This window comes from Microchirus variegatus (assembly GCF_963457635.1).
Source record: "Microchirus variegatus genome assembly, chromosome: 19".
Lineage (NCBI taxonomy): Eukaryota > Metazoa > Chordata > Actinopteri > Pleuronectiformes > Soleidae > Microchirus > Microchirus variegatus.
Window position 1 is genome coordinate 9,209,877 of NC_139820.1, and position 14,483 is coordinate 9,224,359.

Consider the following 14,483-nt stretch of genomic DNA (forward strand, 5'->3'; position numbering starts at 1 on the left):
TACTCGGACTAGACTTGGCTAGTATACATGCAGAGGATGGCCGTGTACGTCTGACTCCACCTCCATAGGTGGCGCTGCATCTCTGTATAAGCTAGTGCATATTGAATCAGTTTCCTATTGACCTTTACGTCACAGAAAAACAAACGATGGATCGTACTGTGGTGCTGTATGTTTCGTACCTGCTGTACATGTTAATCGTGATACAAATTATATAGTCCGACTAAGCACACATGCAAGCGTAATTGGACTATGAATCACATTATCCAGGTGTGTTAGTCCAACTAAGACTAGCTTGATTATAGTTGGACTAACATGTTTAACATGACATTGAGAAAACTAAATTATTTTCTTAGTCCGACTAAAATCAGACTTTTAAAATGCGTGTAAACACACTGTCAGGAAGATGATTTATCAGCTCCACACGACTCTCTCTGTCACAAAGTTTCCATGCACAGTCAAGTAGCGTACGATATCCCCCCAGTCATTATGTTTTCTTTGAAAACTTCATATAAATTATTCATAGTTACCATTCAACACACACACAGTCCAATATAATGTAGTTGAAACAGAAGTTCAGAATACACAAACACACAGGGCACTAGAGACAACCAGCTGCTGTTGCCACACTGACACACGCAGATGTCATTAAAGTGGAATTTTAAAGAGATGACACATTCACAGAAAACACAACTGGCAAGTAAACAGAAGACACTCATGTGCAGCAGAAACATGTGCACAAACCTAAAATGTCTTGAACCACACACCCACACACAATCAAGTTTACCTATTGTTATTCTGAGTTACGCATTAAGTGCAGGCAGGTTTGTTAGTAACAGTCTGGTAGGTGTGTCAGAAAGGCCTTTGTTCCCTGAAAGTACATTACAAGGAATTTTTCCGACATTTGCTGACCGGTCATGTGCAAGACAAAGGCTGAGCTCAACGTTTCCAAATCTTGCCCACTTCACTGCACGTTTGGTGGCCTGAGCTACTGATTTTCATGTATGTTTTAAAAACCTGTCCCCCCCCCACCACACACACACACACACACACACACACACACACACACACAAACACAGAGATAAATGTCAAATCTCTCACTCACCTAACCAACCCACACTTGTTTGTCTTCCTCTGTTCTCCATGCTATGAATTTAAATTATTACTATGTCTATAAGTACTGACAGAATACAGGATTTTTATTGTATGTCGTATTCTCATTGTATTTATGCAAGCCAGCTTAATCAATAACTACATGATTGAAAATGTTATTTAGATATTTGCACATTTCCTTGCCAGGCCTAAAACTTTTGGTGGCAACACAGAGTGAAGTGCAAGTCATGCTCCTGTCTGTAATAAAATGAATGTGAGACAGAGTCGTGAGTGAATCCACCTGTAACAAGCCACTTTTGAGTAAATCATTACATGACTTCATCATGAGTGCGCTACAAAGAATACGTAAGTGTGTGTTAAATAGAGGCGGCATCCGCGTACATGTATAGACTGGAAGTAATGTGCCCAAACAGTGTTATGTAATGCTCAGCTTTCCATGAAATGCATTGTGCTATTTTTGGTAGAACTTGTGCAAGTGTGTGTGAAACAAATTTTAGACTCCAGACCAGTTTACTGGGGCTGTCTGATTGGTCAGTGATTTAGAACAGATTGAGGTTTAAGTCAGGCAAATAATGTTTGTGGTGATTCTTTCAGATATTGATGCAAGTCTACGCTATAAACCATATATAAAAAACAGGACCCTGGTCGGTGTTGATGGTCATGAACTGTTGCCACTTCTACACTCACCAGCTACTTTATAAGCAGTATACAGAATACCTGCATACTGCAGAATACTGAAGTTTATACACAAGGACATTTTGGTGCATGCACAGAACCCTAAGTCCGACTCCAGTCGGACTAAGCGTATACATGCAGGAGTAATTGGACTCTGGACCCCGGTATGTTAGTCCGACTAGCTCCATTAAACAAACGTGTTTACATGACATTTAGAAAACTAAATTATTGTCTTAGTCTGACTAAAATCGGACTTTTAACCCACTGAGTTACTGTTTCCTATCATTTGGTCCATATCCTTAGCCAAACTCATCTGACCTCTACCATCAACAAGGCATATTCACTAAATGGATACTGCATTTACTCATTCACTTTAAACCCGAGATGTTGTTGTGTGTGAAAATCCCAGTGGATGTGCAGTTTCTGAAATACTCTAGCCTGTCTCAGACTCACTAAACTCACCTTTTTGACAATGTCTTCACAACTAAACGCACTGTGTTGCTCCCAAGTGATTGGCTGGTCAGACTACCAGCATACGGATAGCTGTACCTAATAAAGTGGCAGGGAGTGCATAATTATGTCTTCAAATGTGAACCGAGACAACATGTGTACAAGCACACGCCTCTAATCAGACTAGGACAGGGCTGGGCATGCTTATCAATTATGAACACACACACTCACACACACACACAGGGTTGACTCAACACATTCTTTGGCAACAGGAATGACAAACTCATAGTGAAACATTTGTGGCGTGGTTCAATAAAAGACAGTAACTGGGATGGCAGAACAAATGCTTCAAGAAAAGTATGATTACAGGTGTATTACGAAAGAGAGACTGGATTACTATTTAGAATTTTCTGTAGAAGGTGCTGCTTATATCCTTCCTCTTCTATATTTTTTGTACTATACATTTTCTAATTCTATATCCACATGTGTAGTCGTAGAACAACAATAGTTAATAATAAAGTGTTGTTGTTGTTTTTTTTAAACAACAGTGTGAAATAGCCTTTATTAACTCCAACAATTATATTAAAGGTCAATTTAAGTCATACTATGACTATGAACGTCAATTTTGATCCTGTTAAACACAAGCAGCAGCAGCAATAACCCACTGTAATTGTGTGCCATGCAGGGTTTTTCCTGTTCTGTCAACTCTGCGTCCTTCTGCCTCAAACTGCCACACTTTTATCTTGGCTGCCACAGAACACAATATACAGTACAACAACTAAAACAACACCCAACACATTGAGGAGCATATGTTGGGTAATAAAAGACTGTATTAGTGTCTCGTAGTAACAGGCAAACACACACACGTAATAACAAAGTACTGATTCCCAACACGGTCATAGATTACGGTAAGTTTTTTCTGGTATGTTTCAGCCATTGTGTCATTTAAAGCCCAGGTCAGATGACCACAAACTTTTGAAGGTAGTGAGCATTTAGTCATTTGGAGAAATGCTTTAACCCAACGCGATTTAGAAGTGATTAACATTTTAGGTTTGCAATGTAATTTGAAGTAAGAGATTTTGGAGAGCAGGTGTTCTCAAAAGAGATGAGTCATCAATAGAAGATACAGCGACTTCACTGCTCTGATAGCATTAGGGAGCTCTTTCTACCATTGGGGAACTGAAAGTGAGAACAATCTTGTCTGAAATTGCCTTGTGTGCAGGGGAGGACCGAGCAGGACGGCATTTATTGGAGGTATGGAGTGGTCAAGTAGTACGCTTTTAGGTTGGTTTAAGACCAGCCAGACAGCTGTGTTCTTGATCATTTTCAGCGGTTTACCTAGAAACGAAAGGAGGCTGGACCAGAAGGTCATTACAATTATTGATGTGGGAGATGACCATGGTCTGTACCAAGACTGGGTTTTCGTATCGGGTCAAGTTCAGTTCATTAAGGACTGTTTTCTAAAACAAAAGAAACGCTGATCAGAAAATGTGTTCATGGGGTCCACACTTCAAAAAAACCCTGGGGTATCCAATTATTATATACTGTAGTGTTCCAGTAAGACATAACAGTGTGATTGTGAGTCACATGGACGTAACTCAGCCATTGCTCATTTTATTATATACACACACCAGTTGTTTTATCCTGTGACGCGTCAACATGTTGTCTGTGAGGATAAGTCTGAACAGTATAAAGCAAAGCAAAGGCTGATGAGAAACTAGATAACAAATGTCCAGACAACCTGAGTCAAAGTCGTAAATGTATAAACATGATATGAATGAATGAGGGATTCTTAACTCTGTGCCTTGACCTACTCAGTGGACATCAGCTAGTTTATTATGCTGGGTTAGATGATGAATTTCATTTCCGTGACTCTAAAACAAAAAGATATTTTCACTATCAGGAACTTGTCAATCAATACACAAGAAAAGTTATATTCTGGTGTTGTCCTGTTTATGGTTGATCTGTCATTTGGATTTTTAAGTGTCAGATTTGATTGAGCAACGATTAACCGGCCCAAGGGCATGAACTTCACGTTACGCCACACTGCAATGTGTTTGTTTCTAAAGACAAACAAGAATTACCAACTTGTGGTTGTTGGCCGCCGCCAACTAGTCATGTTCCAGAGAAAAAAGTTCAAAATCTCTCGCCGAGTTCCGAATAATGGTTGAAACAATAGCAGACCTGCAAGCAAGTCTGCTATTGAACCTATCACAAAGTGAACCTATCTCAAAGTTAATGAAGTCAACTGCGTCATTATTTCCAAAAGGTCTCCAATTTTGTCCATCCAGACTAAAGCACAGTCCCACAATTCTTAAACTAAAACAACGTCAGCAGTGTTTTTAATTGTTTTCGTAATCTAAACATCAAGGTACTGCAGACAGCAAGCGTACGGCAGTAAAGCAAGGCAGGACCTATGCAATTTTAAATGAAAATGCAAAATGCAGTATGTAGAGCTGCAACTAAAGATTATTTTCGTAATCGATTAATCTGTCGATTATTTTCTCGATTAATCGTTTGGTCCATAAAATGTTAAAAAACACTGATCTGGGTTTGTCAGACCGGGAAATTACGATTTGTTTTGTCCACAAACCAAAATTAATCTGTTTTAATGATTTCCCTGTTGGAGCAAAGAAACAAAGAAAATATTAACATTTAAGAAGCCAAAACAATCAGAAATCTTGTTTTAATCATGAAAAAAGCTTCAAACCGATTAATCGATGATCAAAATAGTTGCCGATTAATTTAGTAAGCGATTAATAATCAATTAGTCGATTAATTGTTTCAGCTCTAGTAGTCTCATCTGTAAATTTCTACAAATACATTTCTGTGAGACTTGTTATTTAAATTCCTCACTGCATAAATGCACAATTCACTAATCTGTCAACAAAGCTATGACTCATCCCTTCCAATGTACTGCACTGTGACGGGAGACTTGTTTGCCACCGCGTTATCCTTCACAATCTGTTTCATGGATCATTTAGATCAAGATTGCACTTCAGATACGACCAGTACTGTGTCTTACCATCTGGCAGATGTCATGGTTTGCTGATTGTTGTTTAAAGGACGGGAAGGTGTTTAGGGACGAACAGAGAGAGAATGGCTGGAAGCACGTTGTCTGAGGCGACTCCATCAGTGTGCTGGGAGCTCTAGAGCAAATCCTTGTCTGAAGACAGACAAACAGCTCTAAAGCAGTGTTACACAACAGACCATATGCGCAGGCCTGGGTGACAGGTGAGAGTCTGAGGCAATAAATGTGATAACATAACCAGGATAATGAAAAGCAGAGGGGGGGGCACATGGTGTGTCAGAGGGACAAAAATAGAGAAAGAGCAAGGTGTATTCAGCATTTCACTCATGTTAAAATTAAGAAAAGCAAAAGACAAGAGGAACAAACAATCTGCATATATAGCAAACAACAAAACAATTTAAACAACTGTGAATTGACACATTGATTTTCTTGAAATATGTCTATGGAGGCTCTCAGTTATCCAGGTCATCATAACCTTGTCTTCAAGAACGCTTAAGCAAGTCCAGCTGCCTACTACCTAGACTTCTGAGGAAGCTTGAAACACGTTTTAAAGGTTTCTGTTGGTATGACCTAACCCTGTTCAATTTATAAACGAAAACAAATACCTATTGCTCTAACTATTCCCAAACCTGTAACACTGCAAGCTTCCCCATTGTAGGACTGCCGTGTTACAAAGTAAAGTTACATCACTAACTATTATGATAATTATCACTGTCATGTATCTACAGAAACCTGTCGAACCCCGTTTGTCTTTGCCACAGAAACAAATATTCAAAGGTCGCCTGTTGCTCTGAGCAGGAAACTGTGAGCCTCTGTTTCGGGGGGGGGGGGGCTAGACACTGCTCTCCCCTTTTCTCTCCCTCAACAAAAGCTGCATGTCAATCTCTCACTCTGTTGCTGTTCACCAGTCTGTAAATAGAGAGTGATGGCACCATTTAGAGCCAAGTGTGAATGCACTCTGACATAAGGCCTGACAATAGAACAGACAGTCTCTGTTTGCAAGTGACCTAAGTTCAGACGGTCCGCGAGGAATTCCCTGCTGGCGAGATTAGCTCCATTGATGCTGAGTATTGAGCCAGACTAAGTGTGTGTGTATGTGTGTGTGTTTGTGTATGTGGTAAGACAAAGACACCATTTGGACAGAGAGTTGACTTAACCCACACCAAAGAAAAGCAAGCAAATCTTGGTATTTTAGTCACGGTAACCATCAATGTTTACTTTTCAATTGATATATGAACAATGCATCTTGTACGAAATGTAAGGTCCTATTGTTTGTGCTTTTTTTCCAACTTCATGAATTACTAAACACCACTAAAACAAATTCCTTTATTGCCACTTAGCAAAACGATGTGTGCAGGGACGGCGGTGCCAAATTTCCACCCGCATTTTCAAGCAACTGTCTGGTGTCAGTCTACTCTCTGCACCATCACTGCTACTATTCTTCAAGTGGTGGGAGCAATATGGTGATCAGCTGTTCAATCCAACGGAATCCATTACAATACCTGCCTCAGCACAGTAAAGCCGGTCAGCCCTCCTCTTATCAACTGTGATCTCTAGCTCCAGCGTTCTGGCCAACCACAAAAACAAGCCACAAACAGAAACAGCCGACGGAGGTTATAGTCTTTGAACTGGACTAAAAATCAACTATATGAGTCACAATCATATATCATCGCTATCCATGTTGTGTGTGTATACCCATTCTATGCTTTCCTTGTGCCAAAGCTGCCAAGTTGCTGTCCCAGCAAGTATCTTTTAGGACAGTGGTGTCCAGAGTTTTTTCACGAGGGTCAGATTTGATAATGTGAAGTCTTTTTTAACAGTAAGTTACAAACACATGCACTGTTTTATAAAAAATTGATTTTCACTGTCACAAGTATCATTTTTAAATCGCAATGTAAACAAATCTAAGCCACACAGGAGTGAAAAATTGGAAAAAAAAATATTTCACATCATGGAGTCAAATAACATAATATGAGATGAGTGAATGATTCACAGTGCAACTTAGCTGACCTAAAGGGGGTGACACATGACTGAGGCCGATTTCCTGTTTGACTCTGTCCCAGGCCATAAATAATACATTATAGAACCGGAGCTGCGGTCCGTACAAAATCTGACCGAGAGTTATGATTGGCCCTTGGGCTGGACTTTGGACACGCCTATCTTAGGATATCATCATAGTTGAATATCAACAGTTCTCAACTCAAGACAATACAACCCACTTTCTGTCCACTACATAATAATAAATTCATTATTAAAACTCTGAGACAATTAACAGCTTAATTAGGAATCTTACTGGGAGGGTTACATACATCTATATCTGAGATGATAATTTTGGATTATTTACAGATCAACATAAAGGCAGAAGCAATTATTATGTATTGACTGCGACAGATTGTTGAACGAGATCCAGCTGATATGAAACCAAACACACTCAGCTCTGATCTCTTCATCTCGTGTTGTTTCAACAGGACGAACTCGTCAGATAACATATTTCGATGCCGTCTCAGCGTGTCGGGACCCCACACAACCCTGTGACCATGTTTAGACAATGCAGCCCGTCAACCTTTGACCTCTACATGTCTGAACGATCTCACCGTTAACGTTTATTTTTAGCACTGTTCACATTTTTATCACAACATTGATGCTCGGCATGTTATCGCAAACTCAGTAAACTTTCCCTTTTTTTCTCCTCTTTGATATGGTTTTTAAGGTCAAATCAATGATTATTTAAGACTAGTGATGTTCTCTTGGAGTGTGTTTAACATCCAACTCCTGTAAAGTAGGGTTCAGTTCAACAGCAAATTTCAACAAATTCATAAACAAGTCACAGGTGACCAGCTGACTTACCCTTGAGTTTCTCCACCACACTCTGCCCGGCTCTCTCCGCCACTCGCCCATCCTCCCTCTGGTATCGGTCATCCAGGAATCGGGCAGTGGCCTCTGACAGATGGACCTTTCCTGCCACGCCCAGCTGCTCCATCAGGTTAGCCAGATTGACATCGTTCGACCACACGTCAAACTTGAAGCGTTTAATTCCCAGGATCCCACAGAGAACGGTGCCTGTATGGACACCAACTCGCATGTTGACAGTCTCACACGTCTCCTGACAGAACTGTTCGATGGCCTGGATCATGCCCAGACCCATCTCAACACAGCAGTAGGCGTGGTCTGGCCTGGGCTCAGGGCAACCTGCTACACAGTAGTAGCAATCTCCCAGGGTGCTGATCTTCTCACAATGAGTTAGTTCACAGAGCCGGTCAAAGCGTCCAAACAGGTCATTGAGAAGGCCCACCAAGGCTGGTGCTGACTTATTGGCAGACATTCTGGTGAAACCCACAATGTCTGCAAAGAGGATGCTAACAGGCTCCATGCGTTTCATGTTGAAGGGCCTAAATATTATCTGTCCACGGGGGATGGAGGTCTTCTTGCGTTTGTGATTGTTGTGAGGGTGATTTTTGGGGCTTGTGGTGCTTTGGGTTTGTGAAGCTCCACAGTTTCCTCCACCACCCACAGAGACGGCTGAGGCAGAGCAAGCACCAGAGGAATAACGCTTGCCGGAGTTCTCCCCACCACCCTCATCATCGCCCTGCTTCATCAGCTCGTCTGCAACTCTCCGTGGCATGACTGAGTGAATCATGCGTTCCTTCAGGGCCTTCTCCACCTCCAAGTCTTTTCCATGCATGATAGCCTGGCCCACTTTGAGGAAGGTGCTGCGGGAACGAACCTCTGACATGATAAACAGGTGGATGCCAATGACGTGGGCACACAAATGGAGCAGAGCTTTGGCTGGACCAAGCCAGCGGAGTGTGTCGCCTTCCCAATCAGAGCCGGAACCCTCTGCTCCAGTATCCCATCTGCCAGAGTCATAATTCCTTTGAAGCAATGGCAGCCATCCTAGTGCTTCAAATAAAATAGAATAGAGAAGTCCGAGCATCACTGAGGCATACAGACGGACATGGAGGACACTGTATAACAACAGCAGAACCTCCATGCACAGGGAGAAGGTGCCTACAGGGGAGATGCAGTGGGTTATAGTTTGTAATATTTCATCTGGTGAGTGATTTGAGGCATTCCCACCGCCAGCCCAGTCCAGCTCAGTGTAACCAGCAGTCTGTATCTGTGGAGCTAAGGTGATAGCGAAGGTGACCGCTATCAGGAGCAGGGAGGTTTGGTTGTACAGCCATGTGTAGGGCTGTGTGAATGTGAACAAAAAAAGGAGCACTAAAAAGACCAAAAAGGAGACTGTGGGTGCGAGGAAGGTCAAAGGGCTGCAGCGGTCATTATTGACCCCAAAGTACACCCCCCAGAGTACAGCTGCCACTGCAAGGTAGAACAGGACATAACGGAAACGCCTCTGTGTCTGAGGAAAACACCTCTCTTGGCACGCCTCTTCCAGGATAGCTGAGTCAAATTTGGGGTCCCAGCACTGGGCGGCAGAGCGTTCAAACAAGGGGGGTGCCTCTCTGTGGACCCTCAAAGCAGAGGTCACAGCTGGTCTGGACTCTGCAGAGCTGCAGCTGGAGGAGATGCTGTATTTGTGGGGGTCAGGGTTCACAGCACTCGCAGTCCCACAGCCTCCAGCTCCCCCAGCAGCTCCAGCTCCACTGTTGGCAGCCCTCAGCGGCTCATGTCGATGCACGTGTGGCGCGCTGTTGGTGATTCGCACGGTCACGGCTCCGTCCCCGCTGGAGTCGCAGCTGACTTCGGTGCCACGCACGAGGAGCTGCCGGTGCTGTTGCAGAGTGGCCATGTTGAGTGACGTGACGAGAAAACGAGGGGGCTGTTGAATATTAATAGTGTCTTCTGATGGCGCTCAGGCCACTACAGACGTGGGTGCGTGGGTGCACATGTGGCACATGTGAGGAGGAGGAGAGAGACACAGACAGAGAGAGAGCGAGAGAGTAGAGGTGCTTGCTGGAATTATCACACTGCATGAATGGTGAGCGCCGAACACACGTCCTGTCTACGCACACAGCAGTCTCCACACTCACTCACACACCACGCACCGTTCCAGTTTCTTGAGCAGTCCATTATCCGACCTCGGGTTTTTGCGTCAGTACTCACATTACACGCATCCCTCTCTCCAAAGAGGCTCTGGGTTTGAGCCCGGCATTCTCTCCAGCTGCGGTAAAATCACTGTCATCACTCTTTCTGCCCCCTGACTTGAACATCATTCTCGGAAAAGGACTAGTTCGTGGTGATGCAACGTGAATGTGTGTATGTGTGTGGGTGTGAGGGAGGGTGTTTTACTCCTCCATCAAGTCGCTCCTGACGTTACATGACTGGAAATGACCTCCTCTGGATGCGCGCGGTGTGCCGATGCTGCTGGCATCACACAGTCAAGACAGCTTCAGGGAAATACCCAGATTCTTTATCCTGAATTGTTGGCATGAGGCAGAGGAGGAGAAAACACACACACACACAAACATACACATAAACACACACGCACTGAGGTCCGGGGTTTGAATGAATGAGCAGTTATTGATGCAGGCTGTCAACAGCTGTGTCCCTGCGTCTCCGCGATGTTTCCCTTTATTTAAAATCCCCCCTAAAGTGCTATTAAAATATGAATTCCCCCATCATAAGCATCAAAACTACAAAAAAGTAAAAATATATAGTCAAAAGTAATCACGTTGTTGTAACATTGGTGAGTTTATAGCTGCTGTGTTTTGTGTTCTAAATGAAACGTAATGCCAGTCTATCACCTAGATATAATATTAATTCCGTTAATTATGTAAAAAAAAAAAAAAAAGGGGGAAAAGTGTGTAATTAGAAATCCAGACTACTTTAACTTCCACTACATCCTCTCATGTATAACTTGGTGAGCTATGGATTTTGCATTTCGCACCCTCACACACTCTTCTTCCATGTTTAATCCAGCGGGCCCTTGCAAATAATCCAGACGGAGTTATTTTGGAGTCCTGTCCAGTCCAGGAATGGGATCATGAAAGGCCTGACAGGCAGGCCTGTTCCCACGGATCCAGCCCCGTCCTTTCCTGAACTGCCTCTCCGAATCTCCACGGTTTATTCCCCCCTCTGCTTTCCAAAAAGGGGGTCGGCGAGGGCTGTGCGCGATCCACAGAAGCGTAATCCGAAGAGAGAAGCGCAGAAAATACCATCCACTCGCCCAGTTTAGCGAAGCTTTGCCTCTGCTGGGAGTGTCTGCAACTTGTTGCGCGCAGTTGGCAAAACATAGGCTACAGCTATGAGGAACAGCCTCGGTCGGGACAGGCTGGTCTATAAATAGTGATGATCAAAAACGCCTGCAATAACAACACCAACGGCGTGTTAACATCTAAACGCTCGTCTTCAACTCACTCTGTGGAACAACAGGAGCGCTTCGTACACAAACAAACACGCGACACTTCAAAACCAACTCGCAAAACGCGTGCAAAACATAAACAACAAGGGGAAAAAAAGCCCCCTTCTCGTTTCCAAAACCTCCCAAACTTTTTTTCCCAGGCCGTATTTCCTGCGTTTGAAGAGGAGACCCAGTTAGGAGTCTCTGGTTATTTGGAGCAGAGGCTGGATTTCCTGCCCTCGCATTCCCCCAGAGCAAAGAAGTAGAAAATCCCCAGAGCAATGCAGGAAAGCCCACGGATATCTCCGCAGTGAGATTATTAAAAGACGCCCCCCTCCTAAACAGCAGCGTCTCCTTATCTCAAAGCAATTCCTCGGGTCTGGACAGCACTAGTTTTCGCTGGCATGCATGTGTCCAACAAACACAAGGCTGCGCGCTCTGGCTGTGGTGCGTCCTCTTCCGTCCGCCACTGGTTGCCACCCTTTCCCCCCCTCACACTCAAGTCTCTCTGTCTGCTCCGGGGCTGTGGGAGCCGAAATAAAAGCTTAGCTCTTCAACGGCTACTCTGTGCGTCTTCTCCGGGAGAACTCCTCTCCCTGAGCCGCCACCATCTTCGCTCTGACTGGGTCGGAAATCCTCCCCCAGCCACTTTGTGGCGGTGTGGGTTGTTGGGACCAAACTGTCAAGTAAACCACACTTTGGAGAAACACTGTTTCCGGTGAGTTAAGAGATTATATATAATCTGTGTGTGTATGTGGTAATACAATTAACCAATAATACCTCACTATTGATCATAATAATTCTGTACATAATTATTGGAACAAATAGAGGATTACAAGTGTGTCAGGGAACTACGGTGGCCATGGTGTACCTGAAAATATGTATTTCTTTGTTTTTCATAGTATGCATCCTCTCTTGTGCAGCACAAGATGGCAGCCTCCACACCATAGTTGTTCGGAATATATACATATGTGTATATATACATATGTATGTGTATATATGTATATATACACATATGTATATATACACACACATATACATATATATGTATATATACACACACATATACATATATACTGCCCATAGATGTATTTGTAGAAGAGTGTACTCACTTTAAAATGAAAAAATATTCTTTTTTTTCTAGTCTGTTTATATATACACATATATGTATATACATATACGCATATATATATACACACACATATATACATATATGTATGTAAATAGACTAAAACTAGAAAAAACGAATTATTTTTCATTTTAAAATGAGTACACACGTCTACAAATACATCTATGGGTAGTATATTTTGTTCCTGCTGGGTTTTTTTTAACCACTTCTTATAGCTTGACCAGAATTGCAAAGACCTTAATTCATTGTTTTTAAATAGTATCCAAGAAATCTTAAAAATGTGTAATATTAAAAAAAAATTACATGCAAAATAGTGCAACATATCAATGTTCAAAATGCATTCTTGCAGTAAAAGAGTTAAAAACAAAATCCCCTTATACGTGAACGGATTTTATAGTCGAACACAATATAGCGATGCACAATATTAACCGTGTACTGTATGTCAATGTATTTTTTATTATTATTATTATTTGTACGCATAATGATTTTAAACGTGTTCAACTGGGACAAAATCTAAAGATTAAAAGTTCAGAGAAAAACTAAATGAAAGTGATATATGTATATAGATAGATGCAATGCATTTTCCTTCTAATTCTGAACCCCCTTTTTTCATTGCTTTTACTTCAACAAGATGCATTAATGTCAGGGAAATATATAGATATATGAAGTTAGAATACAATACAATAAAAAACGAAGAAGGATGGTGTATATATAAAGGGAAGCACACTTTTATATTTCTATGAACACTGTGTTTCTAAGTGGAATTAAGTGATGAGATTGTGATTAGCAGATGAATGTGAGAAGAAGACACATTGCTGACTCAGTCTGTGTGTTCCTGTTACCCCTTTAATAATGTTGAAACTCTAAATCCAATAAAACAAATAACCCCCTGGGCGTCATTGAATTGTTTGTTTTTGCAGCGTGTGTGTGTGTGGCGTGTGCATGTTGCGCACATGCTTTTGTTGAAGAGCCTACAAGAGCCTGTTTGCAGAGTTGATAAAGCCACACTGATAAGTCCACGTTAACAACACTGTGACTAAAACCTGGGAGTACTGCTGTTCTCTGCGCTCGCTGTACATGCCCGAGTGCGTTTGTTTCGTGGCGTAATATTTTATTGATTGCTCTGGGGAAGTTCACCTAAGGGAAACCTGCAGGTTGTCGTGCACTTATTTGACAAAATGCTGCTGGGGGACTAGTAAAAGTCCCTGCTCCTTGCCACAACACACTGTTAAGACACTTTTCCACTATACAGTTCTAGCACAACTCACCTCTACTTTGTCCACACACTTTAATTTCCACAAACTATCCATCCATCCATTTTCTACCACTTTATCCTGTACCTGACAGTCATGGGGGTGGGGGGCGCTGCGCCTCAGCTGATAGTCGGCGTACACCTGTTCTGCCTGATGGCAACTCCACAGCCAACTGAGGCCTCACCGAGTCCGACCCAGTGTCCCTCTCTTACACAGGACAAAGACAAAGAAGACAAACAACCATCCCAAAATGTTGTTTTTTTATTTTACAGTACATGGTTTGAATTAAAAGCTGAGATATGATAGGAGTCCTGTGCCATCAGCTGACAAACACAAGGAAGTTTAAGCAAATGATTCAGCTAGTTCAGCATTTTTTTTTTTGGAGTCATATTCTGAATTCATAATTTATAAGATTCTTCATACAGAACATCCTGATCTGTTTTGGTCAAACTTGCCTCTAAGTGCATTTACTTACTGGCCTCTCATGCAGATTTTCACTATTTAACGCAGATGTTATAAAGACATAACACTTAT

General features: G+C 42.4%; 1 protein-coding gene across 2 annotated transcripts in view; it reads right to left on the bottom strand.

The window, feature by feature from the left end:
- Positions 1-10,216, bottom strand: part of LOC310940799 (adenylate cyclase 9) — a 29,623-nt gene extending 19,407 nt beyond the window's left edge. For both annotated transcript variants that reach the window (XM_083905809.1, XM_083905808.1), the window contains exon 1: positions 8,114-10,216. In XM_083905809.1, coding sequence (XP_083761935.1) covers positions 8,114-10,016 — 1,903 coding nt within the window. In that variant the 5' untranslated portion in view covers positions 10,017-10,216. The remainder of the gene's footprint in view (positions 1-8,113) is intronic.
- Positions 10,217-14,483: the final 4,267 nt, after the last annotated feature.